Source organism: Procambarus clarkii, chromosome 50, assembly GCF_040958095.1.
Source record: "Procambarus clarkii isolate CNS0578487 chromosome 50, FALCON_Pclarkii_2.0, whole genome shotgun sequence".
NCBI lineage: Eukaryota > Metazoa > Arthropoda > Malacostraca > Decapoda > Cambaridae > Procambarus > Procambarus clarkii.
Window position 1 is genome coordinate 32,325,240 of NC_091199.1, and position 15,081 is coordinate 32,340,320.

The 15,081-nt window shown below is 39.1% G+C and overlaps 1 protein-coding gene across 1 annotated transcript; it reads left to right on the top strand.

Moving 5' to 3' along the window:
• Nucleotides 1–3,525: 3,525 nt before the first annotated feature.
• On the top strand, nt 3,526–4,035 carry LOC138351739 (uncharacterized). Its single transcript, XM_069303767.1, has one exon. The coding sequence runs from the start codon at nt 3,526–3,528 to the stop codon at nt 4,033–4,035; it is 510 nt and encodes a 169-aa protein (XP_069159868.1).
• Nucleotides 4,036–15,081: the final 11,046 nt, after the last annotated feature.

The following is a 15,081-nucleotide window of genomic DNA, read 5'->3' on the forward strand; positions in this document are numbered from 1 at the left end:
CATGAAAGACTGGTGGAGGAGCAAGCAGGTATAGCTGGGAACACACTCAACTCTTCCTCATGAAAGACTGGTGGAGGAGCAAGCAGTTATAGCTGGGAACACACTCAACTGTTCCTCATGAAAGACTGGTGTAGGAGCAAGCAGGTATAGCTGGAAACACACTCAACTGTTCATCATAAAAGACTGGTGGGGAAGGTAGAGGAGCAAGCAGGTATAGCTGGGAACACACTCAACTGTTCCTCAGGAAATACTGATGGGGAAGGTGGAGGAACAAGCAGGTATAACTGGGAACGCACTGATCTGGGTAAGTGACGACCTACAGGACAGAAAACAGAGAGCCACAGTGAGAGAAGAGGTATCGTGTGGGAAGAATGAATCAAGAGCAGTATCTCAAGAATCCCCATAGTGAGTCACTCACACTGAGTTACTCATACTGAACCTATCATATTGAGTCACTCATATTTTACCGAGTTACTAATATTTAGTCGAACATGTTGACTTTCTCATATTGAATCCCTTAAAATGAGTTACTCACATAAATCATTCATTATGTTACTCCTACTGCATTACTTATCCTAAGTAACTCAATCTTTGTCACTCAGATAGGCCAATAATACTGAATTACTCATACTGAACCACTCATATTGATAAATTTGCGCAGGGTCAATTATGTCTCTCATAGTCAGTTATTCACACTGAATCATTCATACTGAGTAACTTAAGCTGATTCACACATCAGTGGGTAAATCCGTTAATGTGGTTAATTATAAGTGAGTCAACTCAGATATAATGAATCACTAATACTGGGCACTGATGCTGAGTCACTCACATCCATTAATAATGTGTCATCATATATAGTCACTCATAATGCTTCACTTATAATTATTATTATTAGTTATTAATACTTAGACACTTATACTGAGTCACACATGCAGAGCCACTCTTAATTATGCACTATTACTTAGTAACTCACATCGAATCATTCTTAATGAACCACTAACACCGAGTCACTCAAAGTAAGTCACTCTGAGTTACTTGTAATGGGTCACAAATAGTGAATCCCTCATATTGAGTCTCCATGCTGAGTCACTCATAATTAATTACTCATTCTCAGTTACTTATTATAAGTCAATCATACTGAGTCTAACACTGTCACTCATACTCTATCATTCACACTGGCTACTAATACTGAGTCACTCAAACTGATTCACTTATTCAGAGTCACACATAATGAATAATTCACACTGGTCATTCATATTTAGTCAGCCATAATCACTTATAATGAGGCAATAAAAGTCACTCACAGTCACTCATACTTTGTCAAGTCAAATTTAGTCGCCCATAATGAGTCACTTGTATTCATTCATATACAATTAATCACCTGATACTAATTCATTTATAATAATACTCGTGTACTCAATAATTTATAATAATACTCTTGTACTCAATCATTCATACCAACTCACTTCGAACTAAATCATTCACCCGGAATAAATCATACTGAGTAACTGATTGTGAATCACTCATACTGATTCTGCTTCCGAGTCTCTCATACAAAGACAATGGTACTTAGTCACCCATCATGAATCAGTTATAGTGAGTAATTAACACTGAGTTCCTCATACTGAGCCATACATGGTAGGTTGTGAGAGATAGATCTCTCAATGCCAAAATTTATTGCTTCAATAATTGCTTGCTTACATCTAACTTCTTTAGTTGATGTCTACTGGTTTGGTAACTTGGATGCCACTGAACTCCTCCGATATAGACAAGTCAAAAGAGGTCAACGATTGTGACCTAAGTCATCTGGTTCAGTTGAAATAGGAGTCACAATACTCATAGTACCAGGGGGAGTTACCCATCTGCCAAGGGGAGAAATGTTTGCAACAATGTAGGTAAAGGGGGGGGGGAGGGGTTGTCCGAGATTCTGTGACGTCATCAGCTGTTGACCAATCACAGCACCTAGATCTTCCCGCCTTTTCTGAGAAACGCATCAGATTTGAAGCGGCATGTCGGCACCTCGTGACATCATGCCTAGTTCCATATTATCTCACCAGAGGATCATACTGTCTCTGAGAGGGATGGCTAAATCTTGTGGTAAGCCTCCAACTGTTTCGGGGGGCAGAGAGCCTATCCTGAACCCCTATTACCATGTTGTAGGAAGAATTCCCCCTTTGCCAGAAGGTACCTCATCCCTGGTCTTGCGGCTGTTGTGACTCCATTGCAACAGATTTCCTTGACACTGATCTAAACTAATAACCTCTTTGAACCTCTCACGTGAAGAGAAACCCATAGGTACTCTACTTAACACACTTTGGTAATAAAATAATAAAACTGTCTTGCAAGCACTTAAGCAAGCAATAAATTTGTGCACCGAGAGATTTTATATATTTCTTTTTATTTTATTTATATATACAAGAGATCTTACATTCTGGTGCAGCCACTAGCATGCATAGCATTTCGGGCAGGTCCTTAATCCTATGTTTCCCGGAATACGACCCACCACATTGTTTAATAAACAGGTACCCATTTTACTGTTGGGTAAACAGAGGCTACAGTTAATTAAGGATTGATGCCAAGTAAATTCCTCTAGGCCAGGATCCGAACCCAGGACAAAGTACTCGCAAAATGCCTGATGAGTGTCTTACCATTTCTCCACGGTGATTGGTAAAAGCAGTCCCAGTGTTAATAAAAGAAGACCCACAGAAAACAAATGTTTCACATAAGTGAAGTGTTCTTAAAAGCAAGCTTTCAGAAAGAAGACTTCACAGAAATTTTGTGGAATGAAAGTCGAGAAGATGATGAAAGTTGAGAACTGACAAAATTATTCAAGAGTACTCTTTTGAGCAACATTAAAGACTTTGCTGACGCAGAGTCATTAATGAGATGGCTAGAAAATGAACTGTGTTGCGAGACATAGCTAGAACAGGGCTGCACACAGCAGGAAGCTGAATGTAAAAACACAAATAATAAAAAAAAGTCCATTTAGGTTACAAGCAATGTTGGACACACATTTAAAGAACTCAAACAGTCCCTACAAGGCTGCAATCAGCCAAAATCTGTATGTATTTAATTTTCAAGGGACAGCTTACATTGAAAGTAAATTGTTAGAAAATTACAGAGGCCAATCATGAACTCAAAGGATCTAATATGAGTTCAGTATGGGCCTCAGTATTACAAATTACAGTATGGGCCTCCATCAATGAAGCATTACAGAGAGACTATACAGAGAGGCAGTTTGAAAATGACATAGCAAATAAAGCCAAGACCCAACCAAAACTGTTATACAGCCACATCAGGAGAAAAGCAACAATGAAAGAACAGGTGATGTAATTGAAAAATTAAGAGAATGGGTACACAGAGAATGACAAAGATGTGTGTGAATAAATCAACAAGAGATTCCAGGTCTTCACAATTAAGCAAGGAGAATTCTCTGAACTAAGAGAGGTGATGATAAACCAAGCAGACTGGGAAGGTTTTGAAATAACCAGAGATGAGGTTAGGAGGTATCTGCTCGATCTAGAGATGACTAAGGCTGTTGCATTTGATGAAATCTCACCAAGAATGCTAAAAGAGGTGGCAGAAGCACTTTGCAAGCCACTATCTGTGGAGTATAAAAAGTCACTGGAAACAGGAGATCTACCAGAAAGTTGGGAAGCAGCTAACATAGACCTAAATATACTAAAAGGGGAGAAGGTGGGAGATCCTAACCTACAGGTCGGTGTCCTTAACTTGTTTATCACACAAGTTGATGAAGAAGATCGTGAGAAAATGGCTGGTAGCACGTTTTCACGAACCCAGGCACGAGCCCAGGCCTCCCTGAACCCAGGGAGGCCTGGGTTCAGGGATGACAATTCATGTCTCACAGGTTTAATAGAATTCTATGACCACCCAACAAACATTAAGCAAGAAAGAAAATGGTGGGAAGACTGCATTTTTTTGGACTGTCAGAAAGCTTTTGACAAAGCCTCCCATAAGAGACTTTTGCATAAGTTGGAGAAACGTGCTGGAGTGGTAAAGTGCTCCAATGAATAAGGGAGTACATAAACAACAGGAAGCAGAAAGTTACTGAGAGGGGTGAAACCTCGGAATGAAGTGATGCTACCAGCAGATTCCCACAGGGTTCTGTGCTCAAATCTATCTTCTTTCTGATATACGTAAATGATCTTTCATTCTCATTCCTCTCAATTTTTCATTCAGACTCATTCCTCTCAATGTTTGAAGATGAAACTAAAATTATGAGAAAATTTAAGACAAATGAGGACAGCAAGAGGCTACAGGATAACCTCAACTGACTGAAGGAATGGTCCAACAAATGGCTACTAGAGTTTACAACCGAGCAAGTGCAAAGTGATGATGAAAAGCATAGGGGGGAAGGAGGCCAGACACAGGGTATCGACTGGGAGTGGAAATCCTTCAGGTGTCAGGAAGATAGAAACATCTGGGGGGTTGATCTTACACCATACCTGTTCACAGAAGCTCACATCAAAAGGATAACATCAGCGGCGTATGCAAGGATTGCGACCATTAAAACAAAACCTTGCCTTCAGAAACTTGAAAAAAGAGTCATTCAGAACCTTGTATGCCTAATATGTCAGACCAATATTGGAATATGTTGCACTAACGTGGAGTCCACATCTAGCCAAACACAAAACGAAGATAGAGAAGGTTCAGAGGTATACCACCTGGCTAGTCCCCGAGCTGAGAGGTATGATCTACAAGTTAAGATTACTGGAACTAAACCTCACGACAAGGGAAGACTGAGGAATTAGGGCAGACATGATCACAACCTAAAAACTTCTCAGAGGAATTGACAGTGTAGATAAAAAAAACTGTTTAGCACGTGTGGGGGGGGGGGTTACATGAACCCAGGGTCGTTAGATAAAACTTTTTTTAGTGTCTGAGTAGTTAACATATTGAATGCATTAGGCAGTGAAGTGGTGAAGGCGGACTCCATACACAGTTTCAAATGTAAATATGATTGGCTCAGGAATCTGTACACCAGTTGATTGACAGTTAAAAGGAGGAACCAAAGAGCCAGAGCTCAACTCCCACAAGCACAACTATGTTATTACAGGACTTAATAGACCTATGGTGTCAAAAACTTTGCTAATTTGTGACTGTAAGTCCGTCTTTGTAACTGTGCAAGAGTTAACCAGTTATTTAACTAATAAAATATCAGACATGATATCCCAACCAACACCATTAGTTTACCTTTAGCTTTTGAGGTACAAGCTAACCTGGCTCAATAACCTCGGAATTGGTTTATTTAATGCTTCATTGTTGGAGTCCCATACTATAATTTGTAATACTGAGGCCCATACTGAACTCATATTAGCTCCTTTCAGTTCATGATTGGCCTCTATAACTTTCTAACAATTTGCTTTCACTGTAAGCTGTCCCTTGAAAATTAAATACATACAGATTTTGGCTGCTTGCAGCCTTGTAGGAAGTATTTGATTTCTTTAAGTGTGTGTACAACATTGCGTGTAACCTAAATGAGCTTAATGTTGCTCAAAAGAGTACTCTTGAAAAACTTTGCCAGTACTCAACTTTCATCATCTTCTCGATTTTCAACCCACAAAATTTCTGTGTAGTCTTCTTTATGCATGCTTGCTTTTAAGAACACTTCACTTATGTTTGATGTACAAGCAAATTTATTAACCACATATTTCAGCAGTATGTCACACAAATTCTGTTTTAAACTTAGATCTGTTTGCAACCAATCATTAAGAATTGCTGCCTGTGAATGCTGTTTAGCACTACAGTTAAAAAGAATCCATAAAGAAGTAGTTACCGATTGTTTGACAACGGCATGGTTAGGTAAATAAAGACCTATCTTTATGTTGTCATTAGGTGCAACCTCTATGAAATTATTTTCTGTATGCTGGGTAATAATCTCATGGCTTAGGCTTTTTCCTAAGTTTAGCAGTTTGTGCTTTAAATTTGTTTAAAACCATATTGTAATAATATGGGCAAGATCTTATGATTGATTTTCCATGGTAATCTGACCCCAATACTGTCCATCATGTTATTCCACAGTGTCAAGTACTATTTGTTGCCCAAGTGTCATCAGGTCTTGGTTGCTCAAGAAGAATTTCAATAATATTTAGGTCCCACAGTTTATGCACTGATTCCAATCCGTCATCAATCATGTAATTGATTTCTAGGGGTGATTGTTCTTGGTCTAGTTATACTACAATTACAGGTTTGGAATGATTGTATTCCACAGGAGTCGTTGCATAAAAAGGCAGTACTGTTTCGTTAACAGGACGTTAAGTTTCCTTCTGCAGACTCTAACAAGTATATTCCTAATGTTTCATGTTTCCTGAAGATAAATTTATGGTAGTAGTCAGCACCTATAAGAATGCCAACATCCGGTATGTGGTCTAAATTTATCTGGGGATCTCCTAAGTTAATCCCTTTTTATTTATAGAATTTCGCTGTGGCTTTGAGTTCGGTCACTTGGCATTGATTCTACAATTATTGCATACACTGGCGTTATATAATTCCCGAGACGAATGAGAAGTCTTACCACCTTGCATTCTTGGTGATCTGTGTTGGTAATCCTGAAATGTTTAGAGTGACCGTTTGTACAGTCTCAGGTTACAGATCATCTGCTACTTTCTTTGTGATAAAAGTTTTGTGGGATCCCTGATCAAATAACCTTCGAGTATAGATTCGGGTTCCTTTTTTATATGCAGTTAGTTTTGCTGTAGGCAAAGTAGCTACTGTTGCAAATTTTACCAATAAGGTATTTACATCATTAAGTTCCTACATAATTTTACTGTTGCTGAGGTTGTTTCCTCTGGATTGGGTTTTGCAGATTGATTAGCTTTGCTACTAGATTCTCCACAGAGAACAGTATGGTGTTGACTCTTCCTGCATTTTTTACAAGTTCTAAGTTCAGTTGCACAAGATGTAGGATCATGCTTTCTCAAGCAGTGTGTACATCTGTTCAATTGTTTCCACTTATTGATTCTGCTAGAATGGTCAGTATATGTAGGGCAGTGATATTTCGAATGATTATCTTCAAAGAACAGACATTTGTGGCAGTTTTTTGCACCCTTTCGCTTTGTCGTCTTGGGTGCTAATGTTACTAAAGGCTTTGATAGACTCCTTGCATAAGTGCATATGCTACTTTGATTCCACTTAGTTGTTGTACTTTGTTGCTGCTTTGGCTTTCTGCCTGTATTTTGGACATTTGTTTGTTTTATCCGAGGAGACTTGTGGTCCCATTTTCTGAAATCTTAATTTGTTTTGTCCTCAGATGGGTGACAACTGTCTCTAAGCTATCATATATATATATATATATATATATATATATATATATATATATATATATATATATATATATATATATATATATATATATATATATATATATATATATTGAAGAGATAATATGTCCTTTCAGTAGTGTGAGCACATCTGAGCTAATATATCTTCAGGTAATTTGCACTGAAAGTTGAGTTTTCAACTCCATTCTGAATATGCTACATTAACCTAAGTGCCAAATGTTTTAATTAAAGATTCTACCCAGAACCTGAATCTTAGTAGGGAATCAGGTTTTTGACTGGGTGGTGGTAGATCAACAAACCTGTAGTAAAATGTTTGCATTTGAGAAATTCTGTATTAGAATAGTTATCTTTCAATAATTGGAATGTAACGTCATAATTGGAGTCTGTTAAGCTTAAATTTGCTATTACAGCTCTCGTTTCCCGTTTAAGCTGGCATTTTAAATAGGAGAACATTTTACTTTTGGTATAGATGCCTATGAATTTAGATGAGTAACGAAAAGCTGCTAGACATCGTCCTAATTTTCCTCGTCTAGCCCAGTAAAGATAAGCAGACTAAGTTTGTGAAGGTAGAGTTGTGATGGCATTACATTTAGTGCATCAGTTGTACATGCGGCAATACTTTTATATTGTGCTGGCATGGATATGATTGGATCTAATTTGGCCTGAGGATTCTCTTCATTTTGGGCCATGTTGTCCATCCATATCTGCATCTGCTGTTTTTGTATCTACTAATGCAATCAAGTACGTCTAGTCTCTATTTGTCTTGACTTGATCAAATTTGTCTGTGGCCAACTTGGCAATAGTCAACTGGTGCTTGTTCAGACAAATCTTTGCATTTCTTGATCTGTCTGGTTAAATAACCTTTCAGAACTGTTAGTTCTCTCTTATGCGCTTCTACAGTACCCATGTTCGATAAATAACTGGCTGTGCTCACACACCTAAAAGTTATTGTCTTAAGACTAAGTGTATATGTTTGTGTGTGATTATTTTGATGATTGATTCAGTTTTGTTAATAGGATCTGATTCTGAAGCTCGTTCCTCTCTTCCTCAACAAAATCTGGGTATAACAACTTATCACAGCCACCATACGTGTAATTTTTTTATTAAAAATGCAAAAAGGCAGTAGTATGCACATGTCATGGAAAATTATTTCTTATTATTATAATATCTTATGGTATGTTACTTTCCCACCTACTTAGGGTCAGAAGCTTAATACTATGATAATATTACTGTAATTCTATTAAATAGGATTAAGAACAAAAAATACAGGATTAAGGTATTTAGTAGGATTAAGTACTACATAGGTTAGGTACATTATGCTTTGAGTGGCTGCTCTTTTGTTTTATGAACATTATAAATAGTAAGTCATGAAATTTATACCCGGTGACATCATGGTTTGTTGTTGTCGGAATAAACATCATGTGGATCACACATTCGTTTTTCTTCCCAACAGTAAAATGGGTACCTGTTTATTAAACAATATGGTGGGTCGTATTCCGGGACACATAGGATTAAGGACCTGCCGAAATGCTTTGCATGCTAGTGGCTGCACCAGAATGTAAGATCTCTTGCATATATATAAATAACATAAAAAGAAATATATAAAATCTCTCGGTGAACAAATTTATTACTTGCTTAAGTGCTTGCAAGACACAACTTTGTTATTTTATTACCAAAGTGCGTTAAGTAGAGTACCCATGGGTTTCTCTTCACGTGAGAGGTTCAAAGAGGTTATCAGTTTAGATCTGTGTCAAGGAAATCTGTTGAAGTGGAGTCACAACAGCCGCAAGACCAGGGATGAAGTACCTTCTAGCAAAGGGGGAATTCTTCCTACAACATTGGTTCAGGATAGGCTCTCTGCCCCCGAAACAGTTGGAGGCTTACCACAAGATTTGGCCATCCCCCTCGGAGAGAGTATGATCCTTTGGTGAGATACCGTGGAAATTGGCAAGATGTCATGAGGTGCCGACATGCCACTTCGAATCTGATGAGTTTCTCAGAAAAGGCGGGAAGATCTAGGTGCTGTGATTGGTCAACAGGTGATGACATCACAGAATCTCGACCCCCCCCATTACCTACCTTGTTGCAAACATTTCTCCCCTTGGCAAAAGGTTAACTCCCCTTGGTACTATGACTATTGTGACTCTATTTCAACTGAACCAGATGACTTAGGACACAATCGTTGATCTTTTTTGACTCGTCTCTATGGGAGGAGTTCAGTGACATCCAAATTACCAAACCGTGGACATTAATTAACGAAGTTAGATGTTGCAAGCAATTATTGAAGCAATAAATTTGGGCTCTGAGAGATCTATTTCTCACAAGTTACCATGTGTGGCTCAGTATGAGGAACTCGGTGTTAATTACTCACTATAACTGATTCATGATGAATGGCTCCGTACCATTGTCTTTGTATGAGAGACTCGGAAGCAGAATCAGTATGAGTGATTCACAATCAGTTACTTAGTATGATTTATTCCGGGTGAATGATTTAGTTTGAGTGAGTTGGTATGAATGATTGAGTACAAAAGTATTATTATAAATGAATTAGTATCAGTGATTAATTGTATATGAATGAATATAAGTGACTCATTATGGGCGACTAAATTTGATTGACAAAGTATGAGTGACTGTGAGTGCTCTTTTATTGCTTCATTATAAGTGATTATGGCTGACTAAATATGAATGACAGTGTGAATGATTAATTATGTTTGACTTTGAATATATGAATCAGTTTGAGTGACTCAGTATTAGTAGCCAGTGTGAATGATAGAGTATGAGTGACAGTGTTAGACTCAGTATGATTGACTTATAATAAGTAACTCAGAATGAGTAATTAATTATGAGTGACTCAGCATGGTGACTCAATATGAGGGATTCACTATTTGTGACCCATTACGAGTAACTCAGAGTGACTCACTTTGAGTGACTCGGTGTTAGTGGTTCATTAAGAATGATTCGATGTGAGTTACTAAGTAATAGTGCATAATTAAGAGTGACTCTGCATGTGTGACTCAGTATAAGTGTCTAAGTATTAATAACTAATAATAATAATTATAAGTGAAGCATTATGAGTGACTATATATGATGACACATTATTAATGGATGTGAGTGACTCAGCATCAGTGCCCAGTATTAGTGATTCATTATATCTGAGTTGACTCACTTATAATTAATCACTATAACTGATTCACCCACTGATGTGTGAATCAGCTTAAGTTACTCAGTATAAATGATTCAGTGTGAATAACTGACTATGAGTGACGTAATAATTGACTCTGCGTAAATTTATCAATATGAGTGGTTCAGTATGAGTAACTCAGTATTATTGGCCTATCTGAGTGACAAAGATTTAGTTACTTAGAATAAGTAATGCAGTAGGAGTAACAGTATGAATGATCTATATGAGTGACTCATTTTAAGGGATTCAATATGAGAAAGTCAACATGTTTGACTAAATATTAGTAACTCGGTATGAGGGGGAACTAATATGAGTGACTCAATATGATTGGTTCATTAGGAGTAACTCTGTGAGTGTCACAGTATTAGTGACTTAGCGTGTGTGATTTAGTAAGAGTAACTCAGTGTGAGTGACTCACTATGAGGATTCTTGAGATACTGCCCTTGTTTCATTCTCCCCACACGATACCTCTTCTCTCACTGTGGCTCTCTGTTTTCTGTCTTGTAGGTCGTCACTTACTAAGATCAGTGCGTTCCCAGCTATGTCTACTTGTTCCTCCACCTTCTCCACCAGTCTTTCATGAGGAACAGTTGAGTGTGTTCCCAGCTTTACCTGCTTGCTTCTCCACCAGTCTTTCATGAGGAACAGTTGAGTGTGTGTTCCCAGCTATACCTGCTTGCTCCTTCACCAGTCTTTCATGAGGAACAGTGTAAATTCTTTGTGGCAATTAAAGAAAATAAAGTCCACCCAGCCTTCTTTTTCCAGTTGTGTTTTATTAAAAGTATGAGTGATTTACTCATTGCAAGTGACACAGTATTAGGACTCAGTATGAGTGATAAATTATGAGTGAGGTAGTAAGGTTGCCTCAGTTTAATTGACTAGTGTGAGTGACTCAGCGTGAGTCAGAATGGGTGACTATGCCTGAATTGTTCAGTATGAGTGAAACAAAATGAAAGGTTTATTATGAGTTTCTAATTTTGAGGGATTTAGTATGAATAAATCAATATGAGTGACTCAGTGCGAGTAACTCACTATGAGTTACACACTAAGAATGATGTAATGTTAGTCACTTAGTATGAGTGACTTGATATGAGTGAAAATATAAGAGTAACTCATTTTGATGGAATCAGTATGAATAACTCATATGAAAACATTATATGAAAGGACTAGACAATTGGTCCGATTCTTCCGGTTCAGAAGGACCAGACACGCGTGGGAGGTTCAGAAGGACCAGACACATGTGGGAGGTTCAGAAGGACCAGACACGTGTGGGAGGTTCAGAAGGACCAGACACATGTGGGAGGTTCAGAAGGACCAGACACGTGTGGGAGGTTCAGAAGGACCAGACACGTGTGGGAGGTTCAGAAGGACCAGACACATGTGGGAGGTTCAGAAGGACCAGACACATGTGGGAGGTTCAGAAGGACCAGACACATGTGGGAGGTTCAGAAGGACCAGACACGTGTGGGAGGTTCAGAAGGACCAGACACATGTGGGAGGTAGGTTCAGAAGGACCAGACACGTGTGGGAGGCTTTCACAGGGAGTCGTTCAGACACGTGTGGGAGGTTCAGAAGGACAGACACGTGTGGGAGGTTCAGAAGGACCAGGACACGTGTGGGAGGTTCAGAAGGATCAGACACATGTGGGAGGTTTCAGAAGGACCAGACACGTGTGGGAGGTTCAGAAGGACCAGACACGTGTGGGAGGTTCAGAAGGACCAGACACGTGTGGGAGGTTCAGGAGGTTCAGACACGTGTGGGAGGTTCAGGAGGACCAGACACATGTGGGAGGTTCAGAAGGACCAGACACATGTGGGAGGTTCAGAAGGACCAGACACGTGTGGGAGGTTCAGGAGGACCAGACACATGTGGGAGGTTCAGAAGGACCAGACACATGTGGGAGGTTCAGAAGGACCAGACACGTGTGGGAGGTTCAGAAGGATCAGACACATGTGGGAGGTTCAGAAGGACCAGACACATGTGGGAGGTTCACAAGGACCAGACACGTGTGGGAGGTTCAGATGGACCAGACACATGTGGGACATTGTGTAACTCCCTTATACACTTATCCTAGTTTACCCAATCCATATAATAGAGCAAGCTATATGTCAGTTACAATGAACAAGACATCTAAGTTTCATCAACAGGGGAGAAACAAAGGACTAGAGAACTTTCACAGTGGTGCTAGACCTTGTAACAATACTTAATAGTTAAATTAAATATGATTGTTAACTCAAACATGAATCAATTAAGCATAGATTGGCAAATAATAATTTATTTATTCCTTTGCTGGATTTAGTCACCTCAGTCGTATCCTAAAGTCCTGAGGTGACAAGCTGTATTTTAGCTTAAGGCGTTGTGTATTCTGCTTCCTCCATACCCATAGAAAGGCCAAAATTTTAACTAATTCTATAAATTGGGTTCCAATGCAGCAGGACACTGGCTCGTTAAGGGGGCAAACACTGCTTTTCTCAATCTAATTTTGATAGATCGACGTGCCTAATGACATCAGTTACAATATAATTAGTTATCCTAATTCACTGAAATAATTATTAAACTAAGATTGATACTTAATTATTTATATTAAATCATATCAAATCATTACTATACGTATATAAAAAAGATATCAAATTTAACGTACATGAGTTTTGGGATAAGCCCCGCATAAATTACCGATAATCATTGTATGGGAAAAATGGTAATGACATAAAATCGATTGATCATTATACTAACAATCAATAAATTAAAAGTCAAAACCTCTCTGATAAAATGTAAAGGAATCCGCGTACACAAAGTCTAATTATGCTATATTCGTTTAACTCTTCTCTTTATCTAGGAAAGTATTTTCATTTGATGAACCCATAGCGATCTTAGTGTCTGCCGGCGTTCTTGCTATTTTTCTTAATCAACCAATGGCTCTGTTACAGTTTCTCCGCTCACAGTTTATGCACTTCATTATTCACTAAACATTCGTCTGTTTGATGAAGACCGTCAGCATCTCACAAGCTCTCATGATAGCAAACTAAGTGGAACTATTTGTCAGAGCCTCGAAGGGTACAGTTCTGGGGAAAAAACTAATTGTAAAGAAAGGCGTCCCTCCACCCTGGAGTTGACGTCCCTCAACCCTGGAGTTGACGTCCCTCAACCCTGGAGTTGACGTCCCTCAACCCCGGAGTTGACGTCCTTCAACCCCGGAGTTGACGTCCCTCCACCCCGGAGTTGGGAGTGCGGGGTGCTAGTTACTCAATTACACATGCATAATTACTCAGCTACACATGCTTAATTACTCAGTTACACATACTTAAACATAAGGACAGTAAGCTAACACCGATTAAAAGTAGAGCTATAAAATGATACAATTATTTTATATAAACGCTCTGTGTAGGAGGTATAAAGCCATGATGAACATCATTGATTATGAGATATATAAAAAGGCGTTAAACCCAGCCACCCAGGAAATCAGATCAGTCAAAAGAAACTACGAAAATCAACTGGCTCAAAACATAGAGAAATATCCAATGTCGTTCTATGCCTATATAAAAAGTAAAACTAAACAAAAGACTTGTTTAGTTTTGTTTAGACTTGCTTGCCCTGGCCCATCTGGCACTCTTCCGGCACAGCTTCCACTATGATTCTTGGCAACACCTTCGTCCTGCACTAGTCAGTATACTCCGACAGGTATGTCGGAGCATACTTCCAACATCATCTCTGCCGACACATAATCCGACTATAGTCTGACAGTACAAGAGGGCATGCCACGCTTTGACAGCAGCCCATACACCTTCATCTTCCTCCTGCCAGCTAACAGTCGATCATTCAAAACCAAGCTTCTCGTAATCAAGCTCTGATTAGCTCTGGTATCCCTTAAGATACCAACTTCTGCCTCAGGCTAGCCTTCAATACTCACCCAACCGTTACCCATGAACGGCCTATATCGCTCGTTCATTAAGTTTACTTTCTGTGGTTTGTCCTGTAATATATTAATACATTTATTATGGGGGTCACACATGGCCAGGGTCACAACTCTCTTGCCCTGTCTACAATCTCGTATAATGTGACCTAATCTGTTACAATTGTAACATCTCATTTGGGAGAAGTCTCTTCTATACGTTCCCGAGTGGCACTGACTGTGCCCACTCGTATTGGAGCTCCTCGGACCAGGCAAACTAACTGTCCTCTTTTGGGTACGACTGGATTCTTGATTTCCTGGTTCACGATTAGTTTCTCGTTTAACTCATTCATCCTCACTTTCCGATGAAGTTCATGACCTACTCTTTTGAGTTTTAGGGAACTTATGTTTATTTGCCCATTTATAAAAAAATTCTCACCCAAGGCTCCACTGGGTTTACCATAACTTCTTCCTCCCCAGACTCCACTGGGTCTGCCATTGTTACGTCTCGTCTCGCTTTTCACCCTAATTTCCCTTAAGCACTTGTACGCCTCTGTAATCATGTCTGCCCTATCTGCGGCATCTCATACATCCTTTACTCCTGCCTCTTGGATCTTGAACGTTGTCTCGGGGTGCATCATTTCTAGGAATTTTTCCATAATTATTAACTGCTTTAGATCAGCATAAGATCCATCTCCGGCAACCACTAT